This window comes from Phalangium opilio, unplaced genomic scaffold (genome assembly GCF_054372755.1).
Source record: "Phalangium opilio isolate 3A_F unplaced genomic scaffold, DU_Popi_V2 ptg000209l_1, whole genome shotgun sequence".
NCBI classification, from domain to species: domain Eukaryota; kingdom Metazoa; phylum Arthropoda; class Arachnida; order Opiliones; family Phalangiidae; genus Phalangium; species Phalangium opilio.
In genome coordinates, this window is record NW_028324217.1 from 416824 (window position 1) to 440553 (window position 23730).

The 23730-nt window shown below is 42.5% G+C and overlaps 5 protein-coding genes across 6 annotated transcripts; 4 read left to right on the forward strand and 1 right to left on the reverse strand.

The window, feature by feature from the left end:
- Positions 1 to 1860: 1860 nt before the first annotated feature.
- LOC149618092 (uncharacterized) lies at positions 1861 to 4536 on the forward strand. Its single transcript, XM_089855165.1, has 11 exons — positions 1861 to 2293; positions 2365 to 2431; positions 2490 to 2588; positions 2658 to 2834; positions 2909 to 3010; positions 3075 to 3257; positions 3320 to 3421; positions 3488 to 3661; positions 3726 to 3827; positions 4083 to 4256; positions 4327 to 4536. Exons 1-11 carry the CDS (start codon positions 2082 to 2084, stop codon positions 4393 to 4395), a joined length of 1461 nt encoding a protein of 486 aa, XP_089711291.1. The 5' UTR covers positions 1861 to 2081; the 3' UTR covers positions 4396 to 4536.
- A 1422-nt stretch (positions 4537 to 5958) lies between these two features.
- On the forward strand, positions 5959 to 8678 carry LOC149618093 (uncharacterized). Of its 2 annotated transcripts, none has more exons than XM_089855167.1 (11): positions 5959 to 6372; positions 6449 to 6515; positions 6574 to 6672; positions 6744 to 6917; positions 6992 to 7093; positions 7179 to 7361; positions 7428 to 7529; positions 7595 to 7768; positions 7829 to 7930; positions 8193 to 8366; positions 8422 to 8678. In XM_089855167.1, exons 1-11 carry the CDS (start codon positions 6161 to 6163, stop codon positions 8461 to 8463), a joined length of 1431 nt encoding a protein of 476 aa, XP_089711293.1. In that variant the 5' UTR covers positions 5959 to 6160; the 3' UTR covers positions 8464 to 8678. The 2 variants fall into 2 exon arrangements, with proteins under 2 accessions (XP_089711293.1, XP_089711292.1); XM_089855166.1 differs by having other exon boundaries at positions 5960 to 6372; positions 8444 to 8678.
- Positions 8641 to 12993, reverse strand: LOC149618094 (ATP-binding cassette sub-family B member 10, mitochondrial-like). Its single transcript, XM_089855169.1, has 11 exons — positions 12562 to 12993; positions 11754 to 11954; positions 11477 to 11679; positions 11273 to 11407; positions 10865 to 11011; positions 10661 to 10796; positions 10484 to 10579; positions 10217 to 10420; positions 9872 to 10144; positions 9028 to 9071; positions 8641 to 8960 (listed from the first exon to the last, which is right to left on the reverse strand). Exons 1-11 carry the CDS (start codon positions 12857 to 12859, stop codon positions 8691 to 8693), a joined length of 2007 nt encoding a protein of 668 aa, XP_089711295.1. The 5' UTR covers positions 12860 to 12993; the 3' UTR covers positions 8641 to 8690.
- A 139-nt stretch (positions 12994 to 13132) lies between these two features.
- Positions 13133 to 15645, forward strand: LOC149618095 (uncharacterized). The gene is made up of 3 exons (XM_089855168.1): positions 13133 to 13449; positions 13690 to 14119; positions 14191 to 15645. Exons 2-3 carry the CDS (start codon positions 13704 to 13706, stop codon positions 14498 to 14500), a joined length of 726 nt encoding a protein of 241 aa, XP_089711294.1. The 5' UTR covers positions 13133 to 13449; positions 13690 to 13703; the 3' UTR covers positions 14501 to 15645.
- Positions 15646 to 15793: 148 nt separating this feature from the next.
- Positions 15794 to 21564, forward strand: LOC149618096 (uncharacterized). Its single transcript, XM_089855809.1, has 11 exons — positions 15794 to 16239; positions 16802 to 16862; positions 16950 to 17125; positions 17206 to 17468; positions 17535 to 17595; positions 17664 to 18025; positions 18592 to 18924; positions 18997 to 19439; positions 19522 to 20255; positions 20326 to 20792; positions 21252 to 21564. Exons 1-11 carry the CDS (start codon positions 16074 to 16076, stop codon positions 21336 to 21338), a joined length of 3153 nt encoding a protein of 1050 aa, XP_089711935.1. The 5' UTR covers positions 15794 to 16073; the 3' UTR covers positions 21339 to 21564.
- Positions 21565 to 23730: the final 2166 nt, after the last annotated feature.

The window sequence follows — 23730 nt, forward strand, 5'->3', positions numbered from 1 at the left end:
AGGAAGAGCCCAATGATAGGCGGGTAGCCGAAAAACCAGATTCCACAACGTCCTCTAATCAGGAATCAACAAGAAATGCGGAAACAACCCATTCATCTATACCACAAGCTGAGTCTACCACTAAAGATCGTGGAATAGCAGTCGCTGATTTTTATGGACGCAATAACGCCATCGAAAATGAACAGTCAAATTCCGAACAAAACGGACACCAATCACCGTCATCTTCGACTCTTCCCCAACGCAGCACTGAAGACATTGGTGACATGTCAAAGCAACCCGTACCAAAGACGTCAAAGCGCAGCTGTCAGGTTGATGATGAAGGATGGATACATTTTAAACTTGGTCCTGTAACGCAGAGTTTGAGACGCGAACAACCGGTGTTAGTAAATACCAGTGAACATCGACAAGAACGGAATTTGGAAGCTACTACAGCACCTGCGAGACTGATTGCCTTCACCGATCCCTATGAACACCTTGCAAGGCCTTCAACCTCAACGGCATACGTTGAACCTCAACAGGAAACGACTTCCCAAACCGAGACCATCCCTGAATCATCTGAACAAAATTTAACCGAAGAACGAAATGATTTGCGTCACAAAGAACCTTCGCGTTTGAAACGTCTCAAAAAATCAAAAGAGATTCGACCACTGGTGCCTTTAGTTCCATTGAAAGCTGACTTAAGGGCGGACGCAGTCGTACCATTAACCGTTCGTCGTCAGAAAAGGGCCAAAGTTGAAGAAATCGAACTTGTCGATTTGACGGAAGATGATGATGACGAGGAACGACCCAAAAAAAGGGGCGGTGCCATTAAAATTCAAGGGAAAACGAGAGTTTTTAAGCATCTTCCTCAAAGTAAACTCAAGACTATCGAGGATTATTTTGCCAAGTTGAAAAAAACCAACGGAGAATCGGGGGAGAGCAGTTATCAGACGGCCCAATCGTCCATCGAGTCGGACCTTGACTCCCAGGAAAGTATTAGAGCGGTAAGAGGATCACCGCCAAGTTTACCCGAAACTCAAGAATCCCAATCTCAATCACAGCCCCAAAGTATGAGTATGCTCACGAATGTTTCGCGTAATTACGCTAATTACAAGAGACTTGTCAAAAAATAGACTGGGGATTTGATAACTTTCGTCGTTTAATCTAAGAAACTAACCACCTCATTTCATCGCGGGTTTTTTTTTATTTCCGTTTACTGGTCATGTGATATAATTATTGTCGCCTCAAAAGGTCTGAGGATAAAAATTGCCGTTAATCGATTTTTTGTTTGTTTATTTACGTTTGCTAGTCACGTGATAATTATTGTCACCTCAAAAGGTCTGAGGATAAACAAATGTCCATAATGTTTCATTGCCCTATTGTAACATAGTTCCCATAATGAAAGAGAACAATGTAACTATTTTTATATTGATACAAAATAAATTAAGAAGATATTTTATTGAAAACCGTTGTGTTGTTTATTGGCACATGTGTAAACAAAATATGCCTAATTCTGGTCGATCTATCTTAATGCGTTTAATTGCGTTGGATTCAGCGCAAAACGCGCATTTCCCATATCGTAAGGTTTTATAGTGGCGCCTAAGGGATATCTTCACCGCTAGTCAATTACGCTTTATGTAAATACAACTTTAAGGGTCAAGCGGTCCCATCCATTTACTACGGGCGCCTGTAGAAGTGTTTTACCTTGCAATACATCGAAAAGCGCGCCAAAATAGGACACACGTAGCCAAGGATGTATTATCCGCTTTCTCGTTTTATTCGATCGTGGCACTGAACGCGCTAAAGATTAAAAGTCAGGCATGGTTTTCTTTCGGTGCGGTCCAGTTCGAGATCAAATGAATCGCCTTCTTGTACTATCGCGTTTGATCGCGTTGGCTGCTCGTTATTCTGCAAAGTTGTCAAATAGGCGCGTTTCGATGTTTACTTTTAGTTTTGGTTTTGTTTTTACGTGGAAAATTGTCAAAGAGCACTTGTGGGCGTTTTAGATCGAGTGTGTATTTGTCGTAATCGAAAAGCATCAGTTGTCAGTTAAGAAAAAGTCGCGAAATTCAGTATTCGTTGACAATACTGAAATAGCCAAAATGGTTTGCAAAGAATTTTACGATGGTTTTTTGGATAATTTGGATACTGATCTTCGTGACCGTGTGACAACGGCGATTCACACTTTCAAAGACCACGACCTTGAAGAATTGAGTAAGATATTTGAAGAAATCGTTTTAGACATAGAGAAACAACTCGGACTTGATTCTCTCGAAGGACACGTTGTCACTGACCATCTGGTGCTAATTCTAAAGTAAGTACTACCAAATGGGGGACGGGGGTTTTTTTTTATTAAATTTTACGTATTGGGGATTGATTTATTAGCAAACGAGAAGACGGTAAAGGTGCCATAGAATTTTTAGAAAGGAAGCTAAAAAGATTCGGGAAAGATGTAAGAATAGAGACAGAAACAAACTTTAAGTGATCGTTAACGATGCGAAAACTTTTAGGAGTTCCCTGTTTTAGTCACTTTATCGACAATCCATGATAAAAATGGACAGTACGAAGAAGCAATCGAAATACTCGAACGAGCCAATAAAGTTGCTAGAGTAAATTAAATTATTGATATCGGAAGCCATATGCAGGCGGCTCTTGAGTCTTGACCAATATGTTTTTAGAGCGATTTCCAATTGGCCTTGTGTGCGATGAAATTGGCAGCCGACCATTGGAATTTCAAATCGAGTAGCGAAGAGGCTTACGGTGGTTATCAGAGTGAAGGGATGCGCTTATTGCGTAAGATAGATAGTGACCCTGATGCCTTGCCTTCGTGTCCGAGCACCGAAGAAGGCTTATTGGTAGGGAATCCTCAATAACTTTCCATCCCAACTATTAAATCCATTAAAAAGGCGTTAAACCCTTTGAACTTTAGTACATTCACGCGTACAAAACGGCCGCCTATCTTTATCGAATGCACTATAATGGTCGAGAAAGCAAAGAATGTTACGTTAAAGCCATCAACCTTATGAAGAAGGTATTTAAAACGCCATTAGACGCGAAATATTCCACTCAATCTCTCTTATTGTCAACACGCGCAGAGTCCAGAGTCGAAACTTCAATATTTGAAGACTCTAACCCAATTATGTTCGGCCGAAGCGCAACTTTGTAGCGACAACGATCCCATTTTGATGGTTACGGTAGAAGGTTCTATCGGACAAGGACACGAAATCGCTCGCGAACTAATTGAAGATGGTGATTTTATCAATGCCCATCCTGATACCGTAATTACTATCGTATCAGCTCCGAGATGTTAGCAAACATCCATTTACGAGTGTTTCTTTAGATGACGCACATTTTGTCTCGACTGGCGCGTAGTTACGAAATTCTTAAGAAGCGAGAGGATAGTTTGAAATTGAGGCTGGAAGCCTTGGAAATCCTCAAAGAGGTACAATTACCTAGGCTTTGTCCCTGAAAAGGGGGAAGGGTACTTGCACGACGTTTTTTCTTTTAGCACATGGGTTTAGACCATCCTGAAACGGCCCGACTCTCGTCGGACATCGCGCTCAATTACTATGATATTAAAAAACGAGAGGAATGCGACGAACATATCATGTTAGCCGAAGAAATCCTTGTCGAATGCAATTACAAAGAGGATATTGTTAAAGCCAAGCTCTATTTCCGCGAGGTAATTACCTTAATTAGTCTCAAATTAGACTGAACTAATTACGATTAGCAATAATATTTTAAAGATTTCGGATACTTTGAGAAATTTGGGGAATCTCTTCAGTTTAATGTGCGAATTTGGTGACGCTGAACGCCAGTTTTTGAGCTCAATTGAATTACACAAGAAGGCAAGGGTCATTTTTATTTAGGATAATGCTTAACCTGAGGGAAATCGGTGGACACGCTAACTGTGGAACGACTTGGGTCCGGTGGGACGCTAGAAATGAAGGAGGAATACTCGGAAAAATGGCAGTCGGTCGGTACTACCGTCCGCCATTTTTCCGAGTATTCCTGCCACATTTCTAGCGTCACGCCGGACCTAAACCGTTCCACAGTTATCGTGTCCACCGATTTTAAATGTCAAATTAATTAAGGATTTTTAGGTTTACGGTGAAAACCACCAGCGCATCGCGCGAGTTTATCAGTACTTGGGCTATTTGTACGTCAAATGGGAAAAAAAGGACAAGGCCATCCAAAACTTTAATGACGCCATTCGTATCCAGGAACTATATTTACCCGCTAGTCAGGATCTGATTGCTAAAATCCGGAAAGATTTAGTAATTAATATTAACTTGTTTTAATTAAGAAGGGATTAATTAATTAAGCCTTGGTCATCTTTTAATTTAGGAAAGGGCCACGAGTAATAGAAAAGGAAAGGGAGGTCGAGGAGCCAGAGGTCGCGCTTCCAATTATTAAACTAAGATCTGTTGGGAATTAACCGGAACCAAGTGTCCGGCAACCCCGCATCTTTCATTTCTATAATAATTAAAATAATTTGTTGTTAATAAACATTTTTTGACGTCATAAGAAATAATTAAGGAGATATTTTATTGAAAACCGTTGTGTTGTTTATTGGAACGTGTGTAAACAAAATTTGCCTGATTCTGGTCAAACTATTGTCTTAATGCGTTTAATTGCGTTGGATTCTGCGCAAAAAGCCCGGCCTTTGTCCGATATCGTAAGGTTTTATATGTGGCGCCTACGGGATATCTTCACCTCTAGTCAATTACGCTTTATCATAAGTAACATAATAACCATAAGTATGACAATTAGCCAAAACTAACTATAAACCTATTTTCGGACCTTTTACGTCATCATAAGTTCGCGCCCAGCACAGAGACCCCTAGCGGTGGAAAATGAAGCGACTTCCGCCTCATATTGAAAATCCGGTTCAGAGTTTTAAAGAGACGCCATTGAAATTTGAGTCGACGGTCCTAAGCCTTGGTTTGATTTGTATTGACTTTTTACCGATTTTAGCGCGACCACATTACGAAGTTGAAAATTGCACTGGGTAGGTTTAGTTACCGAATATTTAGACTTCAAAAGGCTTATAATTTTTGGTGCTGAAATATCCGACTTTCAAAGTGAAACATACAAACACCGCGACCCTGCGAGCTTGTACAATAAATAGCAGACGAGCTATTTCCGACACAAATACGTTCAAGGAGAAGGTTTATTGTGATTGGCTAATATTGTAGAACTACGTCATTCGCCAAAGACCAGCATGAAGTACTCGACGGGGTTGCAAGTCCTGGCCTGATGTAAGTGAGAGTGTCAGTGTTGATTATAGGTTTCATTTTGAAATTTGCATTATTACAACAGGAAGAGTCATACTTATGTTTATTATGTTACTTATGGCTTTATGTAAATACAACTTTAAGGGTCAAGCGGTCCCATCCATTTTTTTTTTTTTTTTTTTTTTTTTACCACCTACAAACACTAGTGCTTAGCCGTTAGGCCTTTAGCACCAGGAAGAATTGAGCGGGAGACCCTACGCGGCCCAGCACTGACGGGGGCCGCTAGGTCGTATGTGTAGAAGCAGGGAAGGATTGAGGTTTACTTGGGAGGTGACGGAAGGTGGAGTGGGGTAAGTGGTTGAATACCGTATGGTAATTCACCGGGTAAGTCACCTCCGGCGGACACGGGACAGCCGGCACCTATAGGGTAGGATCGCCGACATGTGTCGTATTCCCTCAAACTTTGCCGCCCAGAAGCTTGGCTTACAGGAGTGCGCAACACTCCCGGCGTCCCATCCATTTACTACGGGCGCCTGTAGAGTGTAGAAGTGTTTTACCTTGCAATACACCGAAAAGCGCGCCAAAAAAGGACATACGTAGCCAAGGATGTATTGTCCGCTTTCTCGTTTTATTCGATCGCGGCACTGAACGCGCTAACAATAAAAGTCAGGGATGGTTTTCTTTCGGTGCGGTCCAGTGAGAGATCAAATGAATCGGTATCTGATACTTTCGCGTTGTCTGCTCGTTATTCTGTAAAGTTGTCAAAGAGGCGCGTATCTATGTTTACTTTTAGTTTTGGTTTTGTTTTAACGTGGAAAATTGTCAAAGAGCACTTGTGGGCGTTTTAGATCGAGTGTGTATTTGTCGTAATCGAAAAGCATCAGTTGTCAGTTAAGAAAAAGTCGCGAAATTCAGTCTTCTGCGACAGTACTGAAATAGCCAATATGGTTTGCAAAGAATTTTACGATGGGTTTTTGGATAATTTGGATACTGATCTTCGTGACCGTGTGACAACGGCGATTCACACTTTCAAAGACCATGACCTTGAAGAATTGAGTAAGATATTTGAAGAAATCGTTTTGGACATAGAGAAACAACTCGGAGTCGATTCTCTCGAAGGACACGTAGTCACTGACCATCTGGTCCTCCTTCTAAAGTAAGTACTTTACTACCAAAGGGGTTTTTTGGTTTTTATTTTATTAAATTTTACGTATCGGGGATTGACTTATTAGCAAACGAGAAGACAGTAAAGGGGCCATAGAATTTTTAGAAAGAAAACTGAAAAGATTCGGGAAAGATGTAAGAATAGAGACAGAAACAAACTTTAAGTGATCGTTAAAGATGCGAAAACTTTTAGGAGTTCCCCGTTTTAGTCAGTTTATCGACAATCCATGATAAAAATGGACAGTACGAAGAAGGAATCGAAATACTCGAAAGAGCCAATAAAGTTGCTAGAGTAAATTAGATTATTAATATTCTCTGCATCGGAAGCCATATGTAGATAGGTCTTGACCAATATGTTTTTAGAGTGATTTCCAATTGGCCTTGTGTGCAATGAAATTGGCAGCTGACCATTGGAATTTCAAATCGAGTAGCGAAGAGGCTTACGGGTATCAGAGTGAAGGGATGCGCTTATTGCGTAAGATAGATAGTGACCCTGATGCATTGCCTTCGTGTCCGAGCACTGAAGAAGGCTTGTTGGTAGGGAATCCTCAATTCCTTTCCATCCCAACTATTAAACACATTAAAAAAGCGATAAACCCTTTGACCTTTAGTACATTCACGCGTACAAAACGGCCGCCTATCTTTATCGAATTCAAGATAATGGTCGAGAAAGCAAAGAATGTTACGTTAAAGCCATCAACCTTATGAAGAAGGTATTTAAAATGCCATTAGACGCGAAATATTGACGAAGATTATTCCAATCTCTCTCTCCCTCTTTGTCAATGTCAACACGCGCAGAGTCCAGAGTCGAAACTTCAATATTTGAAGACTCTAACCCAATTATGTTCGGCTGAAGCGCAACTTTGTCGCGTCAACAATCCGATCTTGATGTTATCGGTTGAAGGTTCTATCGGACAAGGACACGAAATCGCTCGCGAACTAATTGAAGACGGTGATTTTATCAACGCCCATCCTGATACCGTAATTACTATCGTATCAGCTCCGATTACAATGTTAGCGTCATCCACTTACGAGTGTTCTCTTTAGATGACGCACATTTTGTCTCGACTCGCGCATAGTTACGAAATGCTTAAGAAGCGAGAGGAAAGTTTGAAATTGAGGCTGGAAGCCTTGGAAATCCTCAAAGAGGTACAATTACCTAGGCTTTGTCCCTCGAAGGGGGACGGGTACTTGCACGACGTTTTTTCTTTTAGCACATGGGTTTGGATCATCCTGAAACGGCCCGAGTCTCATCGGACATCGCGCTCAATTACTATTTTATTAAAAAGCGTGAGGAATGCGACGAACATATCATGTTAGCCGAAGAAATCCTTGTCGAATGTAATTACAAAGAGGATATTGTTAAAGCCAAGCTTTATTTCCGCGAGGTAAGTAATTAGGCCTACCTTAATTAGACTAAACTTATTAAGATTAACGATATGTTAAAGATTTCGGATACTTTGAGAAATTTGGGGAATCTCTTTAGTTTAATGTGCGAATTTGGTGACGCTGAACGCCAATTTTTGAGCTCGATTGAGTTACACAAGAAGGCAAGGGTCATTTTAATTTAGAATAATCCTTAATCTGAGGGAAATCGGTGGACACGCTAACTGTGGAACGACTTAGGTCCGGTGGGACGCTAGAAATGGAGGAGGAATACTCGGAAAAATGGCGGACGATTCAGGAAGACCGTCCGCCATTTTTCCGAGTATTCCTGCCACATTTCTAGCGTCACGCCGGACCTAAGCTGTTCCACAGTTATCGTGTCCACCGATTTAAGTGTCAAAATAATTAAGGGGGTTTTTTTTTTAGGTTTACGGTGAAAACCACCAACGTATCTCGCGAGTTTATCGGTACTTGGCCAATTTGTACGTCAAATGGGAGAAAAAGGACAAGGCCATCCAAAACTTTCATGACGCCATTCGTATCCAGGAACTATATTTACCCGCTAGTCAGGATCTGATTGCTAAAATCCGGAAAGATTTAGTAATTAATACTAACTTGTTTTAATTAAGCCGGATTAATTAATTAATTAAGTAAGCCTTGGTCATCTTTTAATTTAGGAAAGGGCCACGAGCAATAGAAAAGGAGGTCGAGGAGCCAGAGGTCGAGCTTCCTATTATTAAAATCTCTCGGGAACCGGAACTAAGTGTCCGGCAACCCCGCTTCTTTAATAATATTTCTATCATAATTAAAATAATTTGTTGTTCCTAAACATTTTATGACGTCATAAGAAATAATTAATTAAGGAGACGTAACATTATAATAATTCTTTTATTAAACTAAATTTATATTTAATTGCATAACTACTTAATTTTGCACCATTTGTTTTTGTACCAGCGCCCGAAACTTTCCATTACCGTCCTTTATAGACATTAACTGATCGTAAGTACCGATTTCAGCCACGCCTCCCGCGTCCAGGACCGCGATTTGATTGGCTTTTAAGATGGTGGATAATCGATGGGCGATGGTGATGACCGTTCGTCCACGCATTAGACGTTCTAAGGCTTCTTGCACCAAGAATTCGCTGTGGGCGTCCAAGGCGCTTGTCGCTTCGTCCAGAATCAGGATTTTAGGGTCCTGGAATGAACAATGGCGGTCCGGAATCTACTGGTCAGTGATTTTTAATTAAGTAGGCCTACGTTACCTTTATTAATGCCCTGGCTATCGTAATACGTTGTCGTTGACCACCTGTAAAGAAACGGGGGGATGGTCAGTTGACCGCGCGTCTTGAATACTCTTAAGGGACGGTTGACCGCGCGTCTTGACCGCCCTTAAGGGACGGTTGACCACGCGTGTTGAATACTCTAAAGGGACGGTTGACGGCGCGCCTTGACCGCCCTTAAAGGACGGTTGACGGCGCGCCTTGACCGCCCTTAAAGGACGGTTGACGGCGCGCCTTGACCGCCCTTAAGAGACGGTTGTACTCGCGTCTTGACCGCCCTTAAGGGACGGTTGACCACACGTCTTGAATACTCTTAAGGGATGGTTGACCACACGTCTTGAATACTCTTAAGGGACGGTTGACCACACGTCTTGAATACTCTTAAGGGACGGTTGACCACACGTCTTGACCGCCCTTAAGAGACGGTTGTACTCGCGTCTTGACCGCCCTTAAGGGACGGTTGACCACACGTCTTGAATACTCTTAAGGGATGGTTGACCACACGTCTTGAATACTCTTAAGGGACGGTTGACCACACGTCTTGAATACTCTTAAGGGACGGTTGACCACACGTCTTGACCGCCCTTAAGGGACGGTTGATGGCGCGTCTTGACCGCCCTTAAGGGTCAGTTGACCGCGCGTCTTGAATACTCTTAAGGGACGGTTGACCGCGCGTCTTGAATACTCTTAAGGGACGGTTGACCGCGCGTCTTGAATACTCTTAAGGGACGGTTGACCGCGCGTCTTGAATACTCTTAAGGGACGGTTGACCGCGCGTCTTGAATACTCTTAAGGGACGGTTGTCCGCGCGTCTTGACCACCTTACCTGAAAGCATGACGCCTCTTTCGCCAACGAGCGTGTCCAATTGTTGAGGAAATCTCTGTATGAATTCCCAGGCGTTTGCTTCTTGGGCGACGCGTCTGAGTTCATCTTCATTGGTCAGATTAGCGGCGCCGTACAATATATTGTCGCCGTACAATATATTGTCGCGAATTGTACCCGAGAAGAGAACCGGTTCTTGACTAACCAAACCCGTGATTTTTCTTAACCAATGAGGGTCCAGTTGACGGATCTCACGACCGTCCACTAATATCTGGCCTAATTTAATGTAATCGCGATTAGTAGTAAGTTAGTAGTAGTTCAACGCGACTTAAAGTTAAACGGTCTTACCGGAAGTGACGTCGTAGAACCTGAGTAATAAAGCGGCTAAGGTCGATTTACCGGAGCCACTGGCGCCAACGATGGCCACGACGTTCCCAGACGGAATATCCAATGAAAAATTGTTTAAGATTAAGGCGTCGTCTCTGTTTGGGTAACTGAAATTGACCTCCTTAAATTGCACATCCCCTTTAAGCTTCTCGGGTATCAGCCCGCCTTAATTAATTGATTCGTTAATTAATTAATACTAATTAACAATCAATCAATCAATCAACGCACCAGATATTGGTATGGCTGGTTTGCGTTCCATTAATTCCCAAAGACGAGTTGACGCGCCTAAGGCTCTCATGGTTTCGGAGTAAAAACTACTCAAACCTTAATTAATTCAATTCAATTCAATTAACCTCGCATTAATTTGATTTAAGTAATCGGGAATAATTAAGTATCATTAATTACCTCCTAAGTAAATGCCAACGTAAGCGGCGTACATTAAAAATGCCCCCAAGTCTCCGACTGTTATCAGTGAATTCGACATCATGGTTCCGCCATAATAAAGAACAGTCAATATCACCAGATTACCACTAAGTCCCGCCTAATTACCAAGTACCCTAATTAATTTTAATTATCTAATTTAAAATATCAATATTACGCTGTCCTTACGCATCCAAAAAAAATTGCACGAGCCATGGCTTCTTTTTTAGCCAATTGTAGGACTTGCTCTATTTTATTAATGTAACGGTCACTTTCGGAACGTTCCCTAGCATAAGCTCGGACTGTTCTGATATTTGCAATGCGTTCTTCAGCCACCTTGATGAGTTTTTAAGAGTTTAATAAGTTTCAACGCGCCCTTAATCGCTGACAAGGCTTAAAGAACGTGTCTCGTTAAGCCTTAATCGCTGACAAGGCTTAACGAACGTGTCTCGTTAAGCCTTAATCGCTGACAAGGCTTAACGAACGTGTCTCGTTAAGCCTTAATCGCTGACAAGGCTTAACGAACGTGTCTCGTTAAGCCTAAATCGCTGACAAGGCTTAACGAACGTGTCTCGTTAAGCCTTGTCACGAGCTAACCTGCGTCGCTCCGGCTAGAGAATCCTGCACTGTTCTGGTGATATTGCGAAGGTATCGTCCGTAAAAGACAGCCCCTAATGCCACGGGAGGTACTGTTGTTAAGCCCACGAGTGCCAGTTCGGGTGACGTGTAAGCCTGGTCAATGACGCGAAAGTTTAACCCTAGAGGCCTAGATACATTGGGGAGGGGGGTCGGGGGTGTTACCATCATTCCGACGCCGGTTATGACGGCGATTGTTGACCTTAAACCGTCCGAGATGTTCATGGTGACGGAGTATCCGACGACGGAAGTGTCCGCCGATAACCTATTGATTAATTCGCCCGTTTTGACTTTGTCAAAAAAGCCTATTTCTTGTTTGAGGACGCTGTCGTAAAGATTGGTTCGCAATCGGTTTATTATTCTCTGACCTGCGCACGCAAATAGACTTATTTTCACCGCGGGGGTTAATTGGTTACTTTGGGAGGTCAAAAGGTCTTATTACCCGCGACGCTCATTAGGTAGGATCGGCCGAAATTAGCCGAGGCCCCTATTGCGAAAACGACCACTAGTATTTGGCATATTGTGCTGATTTTTCCTTTGATGTCCCCCAATTCCGACGTGTACATGATGTCGATAATCTTCCCCATGCAGAAAGGCAATGCCATTGTCACTGAACTTGATATTAACAGTAATACTGTCGCGCCTATTTACACGCCAAAGAAAATTAAAATCCTTTAAATATGGTGTCACTGGCCCTTTATAACTAGCCCTTTATAACGTCCCTTATTATGTAGTGTCACTGGCCCTTTATAATGTCCCTTATTATGTAGTGTCACTGGCCCTTTATAACGTCCCTTACTATGTAATGATTCAGTTATCAAATCGTCTCTCTAGCCCTTTGAGCTTACGTTATAAATGGGTGTCACTTGCCCTTTGAGCTTACGTTATAAATGGGTGTCACTTGCCCTTTGAGCTTACGTTATAAATGGGTGTCACTTGCCCTTTGAGCTTACGTTACAAATGGGTGTCACTTGCCCTTTGAGCTTACGTTACAAATGGGTGTCACTTGCCCTTTAAATAACGCAAAGCGCGGGTCACGTGATTCCCCTACAAGTTTGCTTATGCTATAAATGGGTGTCACTAGCCCTTTAAGCTTACGTTTTAAATTGTAGAACTAGCCCTTTAAGTGTGACGTCATGTTTAGTGTTTGGTCTCATAGTTTTTATCAGAAGCCCATAGCCCCCCCCCCCCCGGTTTTTTTTGCGTGTGTTTAGTTTTAATAAGTGTAATTAGATTAGTTTAATATTTACCTGCCAAAGTCCATTTTTCAGGTTTGGCTAGTTTAAATAGTCGACGAAGTTCTTTAGTTTCGATTTTTTTCGTCTGTGTTTTTTTCGCGTTATTCCAAGATTTTGGAGATAAGAAAAACGTCTTCCGGTGAATGTTTCCCTGATTTACGATCACATTTTGAGTTCGATATTTATCAAAAAGTCTCCCGCTGGGTTGGGAAAAACCCGATTTCTTACATTTAGCTAAAGTGATTAATGATTTCGATGCCAAAAAGCCTCGTTTACTACCGTTTAAAAACCAATTTATTTGAACAAACATTGACCTTTAATTTCTACAAGAATAAATTCCCCCACTAAAGAAATTTCAATAATTTAAATTAATATATCGCTTTATTTTGAAAATTTCATGCCGACGTCATCAGTAGTAGGAGCAGACGACGTTAAGATCCGATTGCGGTAGCTCGAATAGTGGGACTGAAAATAAACCAAATATGTTTTTGGTTACTTTACGAGTCTAAATTGGGGATTCTTTTGAAAATTAACACTCTGACACTAATTAATTTATAAATTAAATCTATTTAATGATGGGAAGTGAAAACCTATAAAAATTGTAGAGTTTTCTTTCAAGCATAATTTTTATTTAGCACACTTTACAGCCTTTAAGGTAATTTTACCATCCCGAGTCCGGTGTAGCTGTGTCAAAGGTTAACCTCGGTGTGAGTCGGGTACAACGGGTAGTTGGCGTTTCTGCCGCGATTTTCATAAACTTTACTTTAATAATTAAAGAAATCGAGTATAAATCCACTCGTAATTAATCCCCGTAACTTAAAATAAATCTTAATAAGCCTAATCTTTTCAATTTCATCGTCAATATCGTGTTTTTTGGAAATTCGAATCACGATACATTGGGTATGAGATAAAACGTTTTGACAGTTTGGTTCTTGTTAAATTAGATAATAATTAAATTTAAATAAGATATTGATATAGTTAATTCTAGTAGTTATATTAAGAGTTAAACAATTTCATAACCAACATAGTTAATCGTGTAGGCGTCAGATTTATCAGTTTTATGTTTTCCGTGGAAATTACGCCGTCAAACTGACGACGTCTTTAATAGTATGGCCTGTTTGAAACGCGACTAATTTTCAGATTTAGACCCCGTAATGGATCCTCCGAAAGTTCATCCTTACTTCAAGAAATTTAGCAAAGGGGACGCCATTAATTCTCAAGCGAAACAAGTGATATTGAATGTCTTTTTCCACCTGTCGAGTCTTTCCCCCGAAAAGGCCTGGAGTAAAATAGCCAATGAAGCGGCTGCCCTGACTGGCGTCTGCCCAACAACCATCTTCAAGTTGAAGTCGGAGAAACAAAAGTCGATGTTGCAAGAGAGTCAGAACAGTGATAACGTCGGGGGACCAGCCAATGCGGGCGTTAACGAGGGCGAGGAAGGCGGGATGGACGTCGCAGCCCCGGCCCCGCCCACCAAGAAGAAGAAGGTGGTCAGACCACCCTCACCAAGGTCGAAACCACGAACGTGGAAACAGAGACCCAATATTCACAGAAAAACCCGAATTGAAAGGTAAGTAAGTAAGGTGGTCTCTGAAGCGGGTTTTTTTTATTGGCTGACGCAATGGGGGCGGGGCTTTTCAGATATGACGAATCCATCTTGACGGCGATTCGTTTGAAAATGCATCAATACACGGCGCGAAACGAAGCCCCGACTTTGGTTCAGTTCTTGACTGACGTCAACACGGACACCAATCTTCCCAATTTTTCGAGATCGACTCTGAGACTGATTTTGATTGACATGGGACTATTTCGTTTCTGTAAAAGGCGACGCGAACGCAACCCTCAAGGTCAAGAGGAACAGGTGGTGGTTCAACAACAACAGCAGCAGCAGCACCAACAACAACAGCAAGGTCAAATGCATCCTCATCTACATCATGGTCAGCCCATGTGAGAATTAGCAACGTGAAGATGTTATTGGGTTTTTCAGTAAACTAATAATTCTTGGGTCTCGTGAAATATTTACCGATGGTAAGTCGACCAATCCTAGTAAGAGCGAAAATCGGCTCACGTTTTATTAATAACTGGCGTTTTTGGTTTACGTTTTCGCGTTTGTGGCTCGTGTTTTTAGTAATTTTTAAAATACGACTATACGTAATTATAGAGCTGAATGTCAGCTAAATTTTAAGCTAAATTACGTTAAAATCGGTTGGTAATTAATGAAGTAATTTAATTTTAAGTAATCATGACGCGCCATTGTATTTCTACGTCTTTCGTTTACGTTATCCAGTTTGTAGCTCGTGTTTGGAATATTTTTTAAAATATGACTTTACGTACGGATAGAACTGAACCGGAGCTAAGTTTTAAGCTAAATTACGTTAAAATCGGTTGGTAATTAATGAAGTAATTAAGTTTTAAGTAATCATGACGCGCCATTGTATTTTTACGACGTTTTTCGTTTACGTTATCCAGTTTGTAGCTTGTGTTTGGGATAATTTTTAAAATATGACTTTACGTACTGATAGAACTGAACTGGAGCTAACTTTTAAGCTAAATTACGCTAAAATCGGTTGGTAATTAATGAAGTAATTAATTTTTAAGTAATCATGACGCGCCATTGTATTTCTACGTCTTTCGTTTACGTTATCCATTTTGTAGCTCGTGTTTGGAATATTTTTTAAAATATGACTTTACGTACGGATAGAACTGAACCGGAGCTAACTTTTAAGCTAAGTTACGTTAAAATCGGTTGGTAATTAACGAAGTAATTAGCTATTTTCAGTAATTGTGACGCGCGGTGGTATTTCACGAGACTCGCGGGGTTAGTCCTAAAAATAAGATGGGGAAGTGAAATGTACAGACAGACAGACATGCAGAGCGCTATTATTAACCCCCCTCCCCGCCCGTGTTTTGTGTTTGTTTGGAAAAGAAAAAAAAATCGGAGTAATTAATAGTGTGACGTCATCAAACAATCTATGGATAATTTCTTCGTCATTGTTTCCCTGGATGAAAAAAAGGGAAAATTGAATTTATGCTTGAGAATTAATTTTGTTCTTCTCCTAATTACGATTCAAATAAAGACAAATTACTTCATTTTAATTTTCGTAATTTAATTATTAAAATATTTTGCAGCATCCACTCCAGTCCATTTCTACGTAACTGGTATAATCCTCCACGTTATACCTATTCCTGATTGGCTACTTTGGCGGAGTGAGGTCACTGGCCTCTTCTAGGATTTCTTCTGAACTGTCGTCTGCTGCGAAAAATCGATTCAAATCAGATCAATGTTTTGATTTTCGGGCGATGATCCCTTCCCAACGCATACATCAGTTTAAAATGACGATTTCTGTGAGTAAAAATTAATTTAAACTTAGTTTAACGTGTTAATTAATTAAAAATATTAAAGTCCGTTTTAAAATTCGCGTAGTTTTAGTTATAAATACCTAATGGAACTTAGAATTGGGTTATTTTTTGTTAAGCCTTGGCCCGTAATTAGTTTTAAATTAATCGTAATTAATAGTTAAATCATGCGTAATCATCAAAACTCGACGGTAGTTAGGAAGGGGAGTTGGAATGGTAGTAGTATCTCAACGTCTAACGCCGCCCGCAATTTTGGCGAAACGGTAACACTATCCAAGTCCGAGTTGAGGTCCCTTTTGGATGCCGCTATTGGTCAAAACCCATCTCCCGCTGGTCAGTCCGCTTAATTATAACCATGGATAAAGAATGCGCGTACGGAAATTTGTTTTCACGCTATAGGATAGGCAACTCCCTATCTCGAACGACAGCTTATTCTGTATAGACTAGTGGCACTAGAGAGGGATGTAGACTGTGTATCCCTTCCTCTGGGCGCGCTCTTGTAGGGGGGATGACACTGAGCTAAGGGTTGGTAGGGTATGACGTTTGCGTACGAAGTACGGGCTGTTACCGCTTCGGTTGTCAGCACGCGCGAAGCTAGGTCTCTATGTAACGTAGTTTTGCGCGTGCTGACAAGAGACGACGGATTTAAAATATCCGCGATTTTTTTAGTCTCTTGTCAGCACGCTCAAAGCTAGGTTACATAGCGACCCAGCTTTGCACGTGCTGACAACTGATGTTGTAACAGAGTATATACGGAATAAGCTGTCGTTCGAGATAAGGAGTTGCCTATCCTATAGCGTGAAAACAAATTTCCTCACGCTCACGCTCATTCTTCATCCATGTTATAACTGTAATTATAGTTAAAGAGATTTCATGTAGATCTATTTTAACGCAGGTTACATTGATTTTTACAATGATTGCGCGTATGATGTTAAAAATGATGATGGAGATGAAAGGTTTATAAATTATTAAATTTAACCATCTTAATTATAATTTAAATCGTCGGAAACAAAGTCACGTGGTTTCGTTACGTCAAATTTTAGCGGATATCCAGCGTCGTTAGAGGCGAGTCCGGCTCCAGTTAGGCCTTTGCGTGATGAGAGGGAAGCTGCTGAACCGGGAAGAAGCCCTCGGAAATCCAACTCCGTGTCGAACGTCAGCGAAACTTCCTCCAGTTCCAAATTGGAAGCCAAACGCAGACAGTGGCAAAAAGAAAAAGGTAAATATTACGTCATTAGGGTATGTATGTATGTAAGCCGAGGCTTAAGCTAAGCCTTGGTAAATATTTTTAATTGTTAGAGGAATTGGTAGAATGGGATCCTTGGGGACGACCAGGGGGTGGGGCGCCCAGGCAGAGATCGCGGAGTTTGAACCACGTCCCCGTTTCGAGAACTACTTCGTCTAGTCTTCCTTATCAGAAAGGTGGCACCAGCGCCGCCCCTTCGTCTATCGCTATGACGACAACCAATCAGAGACGAAGGGAGCCTTCCAAGTATTCCCTCAGGAGCTCCGTCTCTAGTCAAAGAATACCCGAATATCTCAAGAGTTCCCTACCATTCGGGGTACGATACGGTGGATTGAAAATGGCGTCCTGGGTTCGAAGTAAACCATTTTAATTTCCATTTTAGCCGAGTTCCGCTAACCCTAGTTCCAATGATAATCCCGAATTATGGAGCCGCGAAGAATTCGGTAATTGCGAGTACCATTGACGAATGTTTCCATAATGGCCTTCTTGAATTGTTCTTTTAATTGGTTAGCCCGTCATAGTTTGAGGAATGAGAGCGCCAACGACGTCTGGTACGATTTGCCAAGCCATACTTCCTTTTCCGGTCCAATTTCTCCCACTCAGCCATCGCATCCCGTCAGCGGAAGCGTTCGTAGTCACGCCAGAGGTCAAGGGGTCTTTGAAACCGATTCGAATCGCGCGCAAAAACTGGCCAAAGCCATGGAGTATCGGAAATTTATTGAAGCCCAAATGGAGGAGAAACAGCGTAAGCAACGCGAGGAGAAAGAACGCAAACGGAAGGAGGAAGAAGAAGAGGAACTCAGATTGGAGGAAGAAAGGAAAAGGATTCAAGCCCAGTTCGAGGAAGAACAACGAAAAATTAAAGAGAAAGAGGTAAGTAATTGTTTATTTCTTGGGACCTTTACTGTAGGAACCTCGGGTATTGGGTACCGTGGGAAAGGGAAGAAATGGGGCTATGACATACTCAAAGGACATCGTCGTATCTCTAATAGAACCAGAGTTATGAGCATCCAAAGTGGTGTGCAAGAGCCAATGTTAATCCTATAGAGCGACTGTGTATGAATGTTTCGCGTAATTACTCGTTCCCCGATTGTTGTAATCTTAAGTATTGGGTATCATTGGAAAGGGGAGAAATGGGGCTATGACATACTCAAAGGACATCCCCGTATCTCTAATAGAACCAGAGTTACGAGCCTCCAAAGTTGTGTGAAAGCGCCAATGTAAATCCTATGGAGCGACTGTGTATGAACGTTTCGCGTAATTACTCGGGCCCTGATTGTTGTAACCTTAAGTATTTAGTATCATTGGAAAGAGGATAAATGGGGCTATAACATACTCAAAGGACATCGCCGTATCTGTAATAGAACCAGAGTTATGAGCTTTAAAAGTGTTGCGCAAGCGCCCGTGTTAAAATAGGCGTTACGCGTCTCGTTTAATAGGAATTAGAAGAAAGGAAACGACAAGTTCTTTTAGAAGCGGTAAAAAATGCGCAAGAAGCGGCTGAAGCCGAGAAAAGAGCCAAACGAGCTCAAAAATTAAACCAAGGCTTAAGAGGAAACGAATCTCATAGTTCTCTAAAAGTCGCTAGTCCCGCCCATTCCGTCATCTCCACCAATAATACTAAAGCGTCGTCATCCAATAAAATGGCAAGCGCGAGTCCGACCGAAGAGAAACTGACGCCTAGTTTGAGTATGGCTGGATCTTACAATAGTCGGCACCACTCCGAAGATGACCATGACGTCATATCCGCACAGGAACTAACTTCCTTACAGGTCAGTTCGTGTTTTCCCTCCTTGAACCGCCGTCGAAAGACGGTCCGAAAAACGTTGGTTTAACATTTTCAGGCGTGGATGAAAGGCGAAGTTAAACCGAGTCCCGAGTCATCACCTCCTCAGGGTGTGGGTGCCGTTAGACTCCAACAAATGGCCACTGTCCATCCAATTCAAAGTCAAGCGACTCAACCCCCCGCGCATTCTCCCATTTCACCTTCAACGTGCAACAATAGTATTAATAAAGTAACGAAGGAATTCGGGATTCAAACGGAACCCAGTTTGTCTCCCTACATTCAAAATCGTCTGCTGACTCCGTCTCAATGGAGGATACAGGAGAGATTGACGAGGCTTAATCAGGCCATGACCCCCGTTAATGTCTGGGGGAGTAGTAGGGATATGGGGACCCAAACCGAGTACCGCGCGACTAAAACGGATGCCTGGCATCAAGTACCGAGCCAACAACCGCCCATTGTCGCCTCCAGGAGGAAAGTGGACCATTCTGATTACGCTGCCAAGTAAGATAAGATAAGATAAGATAAGACCACCCTGACCTCCCCGGTGGTCAAGTCACCCTGTTTTAAACCCCCCGATTTTCAGTTCGTCTAGTTCTAGTTGTTGTAGTTCAGCGGCTGCCATTGAACGAACCAGTATTCGTAATCCTAAACCCAAAACGAACCACGATGAACCACACGGTGGTGGTGGTGAATCGGACGCCACCACGATTAACGCCGCTCATCAATCGTCGAATGGCGAAGCGAATAAACCCAAATGGGGTGTTAACAAACCGTCCAAGAACTTTGTCAAAATGACCGAACGCGATCCAAATTGTCGTCGACGCAAGAAACTTCAAGAAATGCGCAAACAACATTGGGAAAAGGAATTGGCCACGCAGAAGGCGCTGACGCAGACCAAGAAGATGATAACCGCGTCGTCATCGGCAGCCACCGCTTCCAAACAAAATGGTGGTAAAGCGGCGTCACACTCCGTTAACAAACTAGGGACGACCTACACGATCAGTGCCGGAGAGAGAAGGGTTCCACCCGTTCAAAGCACAAACAAGGACAGTGCCGTCCTGGTTTTACCACCGTTGAGTGGAAGATGGAGTCGAAGTTCCGATTCTTTGCCCAATGTGGTTTTCCGGGAAGATCAACGACGTCTCGGTGGTGGTGGTGGTGGTGGTGTTGATGTCGGTGGTAATGATACCAGGACAGCCCCTCCCGATTACCATCAAGGATTTCGTCAACACGAAACGAGGACGACGTTCTTTGGCGAAGCGCCAGTCAGGCGGAAATGGCACAGTCAAGAGAATTTCTTACCAAATACCGGAACGGGTAAGTTTAACCTTTTGATCACTCATACTCTTTGTCCTTGTCGTCTTCGAATGAGAGACGTTCTATCCAGGATCGCGTTCTATCAACTATACTACTTCCAACCCGGAACCCCCTCGACGCGCTGAACACTTCCAATACGTTAACTACCCGCAAAACGAATTGGACGCCGACGCCGATGACGCTTACGACACCAGTCAGGTGGCGCCCACGCCTCGACGCAAATGGAGCGAACAGGGCAGCTTTGACCTTGAAAAAATGACCCTTTTACGAGCGGTCTTAGCCAATCAGGACCTGGATGCCGCCCTGGACTTTGAATCCAATTCTCATCACTACCAGTCTAGTCCCAAGAACGGTGAGACGTATCTGGTGAACAACGTCGAGAGCACGGGTCACGCCTTAACGAAAAACAACCCACCGATCATCAGGAGAGACAGTTCCCAGGAAGACAGAGATCCCTTAGTTAATCCTAACATCATCATGGAACGTCCGACACCGAGGCAAGATAAAATTTTGCAACAACTTTCAACCTTGAGACGGGTAAGTACCCAATGACACCTTTTCATTAGCCTAGCCTAGTGTTCCGTGTCAATGCACGCGACGAGGCTTATCGAACTTTAGGCCTTTGCAAACGCATCTGCAATGAGTGAAACCCTCTTACTTAATTAAACCCTTGAGCAAATGAACCTTATTCCGGTGAACGCGACAAGCAGCAGCTTAGCCTTTAACCTTAAGTCTTTGCGCAACCATCAGTGGGTTTCGCGTTTCGGTAATAACGGTTATCGTCCTTGTTTCCTTCAAACTAATGCACGCGACGAGGCTTATCAAACTTTAGGCCTTTGCAAACGCATCGGCAATGAAACCCTCTTAATTAAACCCTTGAGCAAATGAACCTTATTCCGGTGAACGCGACAAGCACAAGCTTAGCCTTTAACCTTAAGCCTTTGCCCAACCATCAATGGGTTACGGTGACCATGTCCTTGTTTCCTTGACGCGTAGGGTCTGTTGTTGAAACAACAAGAAATTGAAAGTAGACTTCAACAAAAAACTGATTTACCCAACAACAACAACAACATGGACTTATAACGAAAAATGTTCCCAATTACTTCCCCTCCCCCCCCCCTTTTTACACGTCAAGTTAGACCTAACAATTCTTAAATTTTTAAAGTCCCTCCCCCATTCAAGTTTCGACCATTGGTCACGTGTTTATCGCTTTACCGTCGCAGTCCACGTGACTTTTTAGAGAAAGACTATTTATTATAAATTATTGTCGTTGATATTAATTAATAAATCTTTGTCAAACGTATAATAAGTTTCAATTTTATTTAAACTTTAAAATCAAATTGAAAAAAATGAAAAACAATCTTGTTTGTTAAAACAATTTTTAAGAAACAAAAGGAAATTAAATCTTTCTGAGTAAAACATGAAGAGAATATCACGTGACTCCGCGTCTAGGGAAAAATAACGGCCGCGTTTATTAGGGAAAGATGGCCGTGGTGTTGGTGGCTCGAAGACAGGCATCTCTCAGGCCATGTAACGATAAGCGACGCGCTAATTCGGCCAATTGAGTGTTGTGCGTCGGTGGCCTATTTGTGGGGGTTTCTTTCTTGTAAATGTAAGTGAGAAGGTCACGCACCATCTCCGTATCGAATTCGTCGCTGAAATCGAGCGTGTGAACGGTGTCTTCCCGGCCAGATAGTAATTGCTTGAAGAATGGAGATTCGCTGGCCAAGATGACTTTGTGGCAACGAAAAGACGCCGTTTTCGATAGAATGATCAAATCGGAATCGAATGTATCGCCCCATTCTTTCGTGAAGTATTTGTCGTTGACGCTTTTCTCAACCGTCACTGGCGAAGACGTTTTTCCTCGCCATATGATTGGCTTCTCCGGATTCCACGAGGTCGAATTATCTTGAGCGATGATTGGTTTCTCCGGATACCACGAGGTCGAATTATCTTGAGCGATGATTGGTTTCTCGGACTTCCAAGAAGAATTTTTCGCGTTGAATGATTTGAACGTGTCTTCTGGTTTGGGTGGACCCACGGGTTCGTACGTTTCAAAACGGCTTTCCAGCGATTTTCTCATCCTCGATTGTGTGTTTTGATTCTTGAATGAAGGAGATTTCTCGAAATAAGTTGGCGTCAAAGGCAAGGGTGTGGGATATGGCATTATTATCTCGGACTGCAACTGCAAATCAGGGGAATTGGGCTCGTAACGTTTATCGTGAGACTGCAAATCAGAGAACTTCGCTGCGGAACATTTTTCAAGCAACTGCAAATCAGGGGACTTGACTGTAGAGTGTTTTTCCTGCAACTGCAAATCAGGGGACTTTACTGCGTAATGTTTTCCCTGCAGCTGCAAATCAGGGGACTTTACTCCGTAATGTTTTTCCTGCAACTGCAAATCAGGGGACTTTACTCCGTAATGTTTTCCCTGCAGCTGCAAATCAGGGGACTTTACTCCGTAATGTTTTTCCTGCAACTGCAAATCAGGGGACTTGACTGCGTAATGTTTTTCCTGCAGCTGCAAATCAGGGGACTTGGCTTCGGAATGTTTCCCCTGCAGCTGCAGATCAGGGGACTTGAATGCGGAACATTTTTCAAGCAACTGCAAATCAGGGGACTTGACTGCGGAGTGTTTTTCCTGCAACTGCAAATCAGGGGACTTGACTGCGGAATATTTTTCGTGCAAATGCAGATCGGGGGGTTTCGCTGCGGAATATTCTTGAGTAAAAGTGTTCGTAATTGGTCTGCTACGATCTCCGTTTTCCTTGGCGTATTCCGTGAGGAAACACAAAAGAATGATTCCAGTTTCGTCAATGCATTCTTCTTCGAAATCAAATGGTATTTCACGACTGAAAGCGCATTCGAATTTGGCGACATTGAACTCGGCCAGAAATCGCATTTCTCCGTCGAGTAGTTGGAAAAAAGCCGAGTTGCGACCTTCAGCCCTTACTTGCCGATTTAAATTGTCGCTCCATTGTACCACATCGACGCGTAACAACAGATTTCTCCGTTTTCGAACCAATTGGCACTTTATTCGCCATTTATATTCGAATTTTCCTGTTTTGCGGAAAAATTCCTTATACAAGGGCTCTCGGCCAAACAGGGATGAAACGTCGCAAATATCCCAACGACAATGCGATTTTCCAATAGCCGCCATATCGTCAAGTAATACCGTCCGAATAAACAACGTTTATAAACGCCGTTATACACTGTAGAAGCTGTAGCAGACGAGTTGAAAGTTAGAAACTACTTCCCGTTCCTGTGGGCTGATAATAAGCCCATTCTTTAACTCTTTTTGTCGCATCTTCTCATAGTCCACAGAATTTTCTTCAAAAAAATCTCCATGGTCTTCAATTTTTATTGGAATCTTCTCGCAGTATGTGGCATTTTACTCAAAAATCTCCATGGTTTTCAATATTTTAGTGGGATCTTCTCACAGTCCATACAGAATAATTCCCTAATTTTCCGTCGT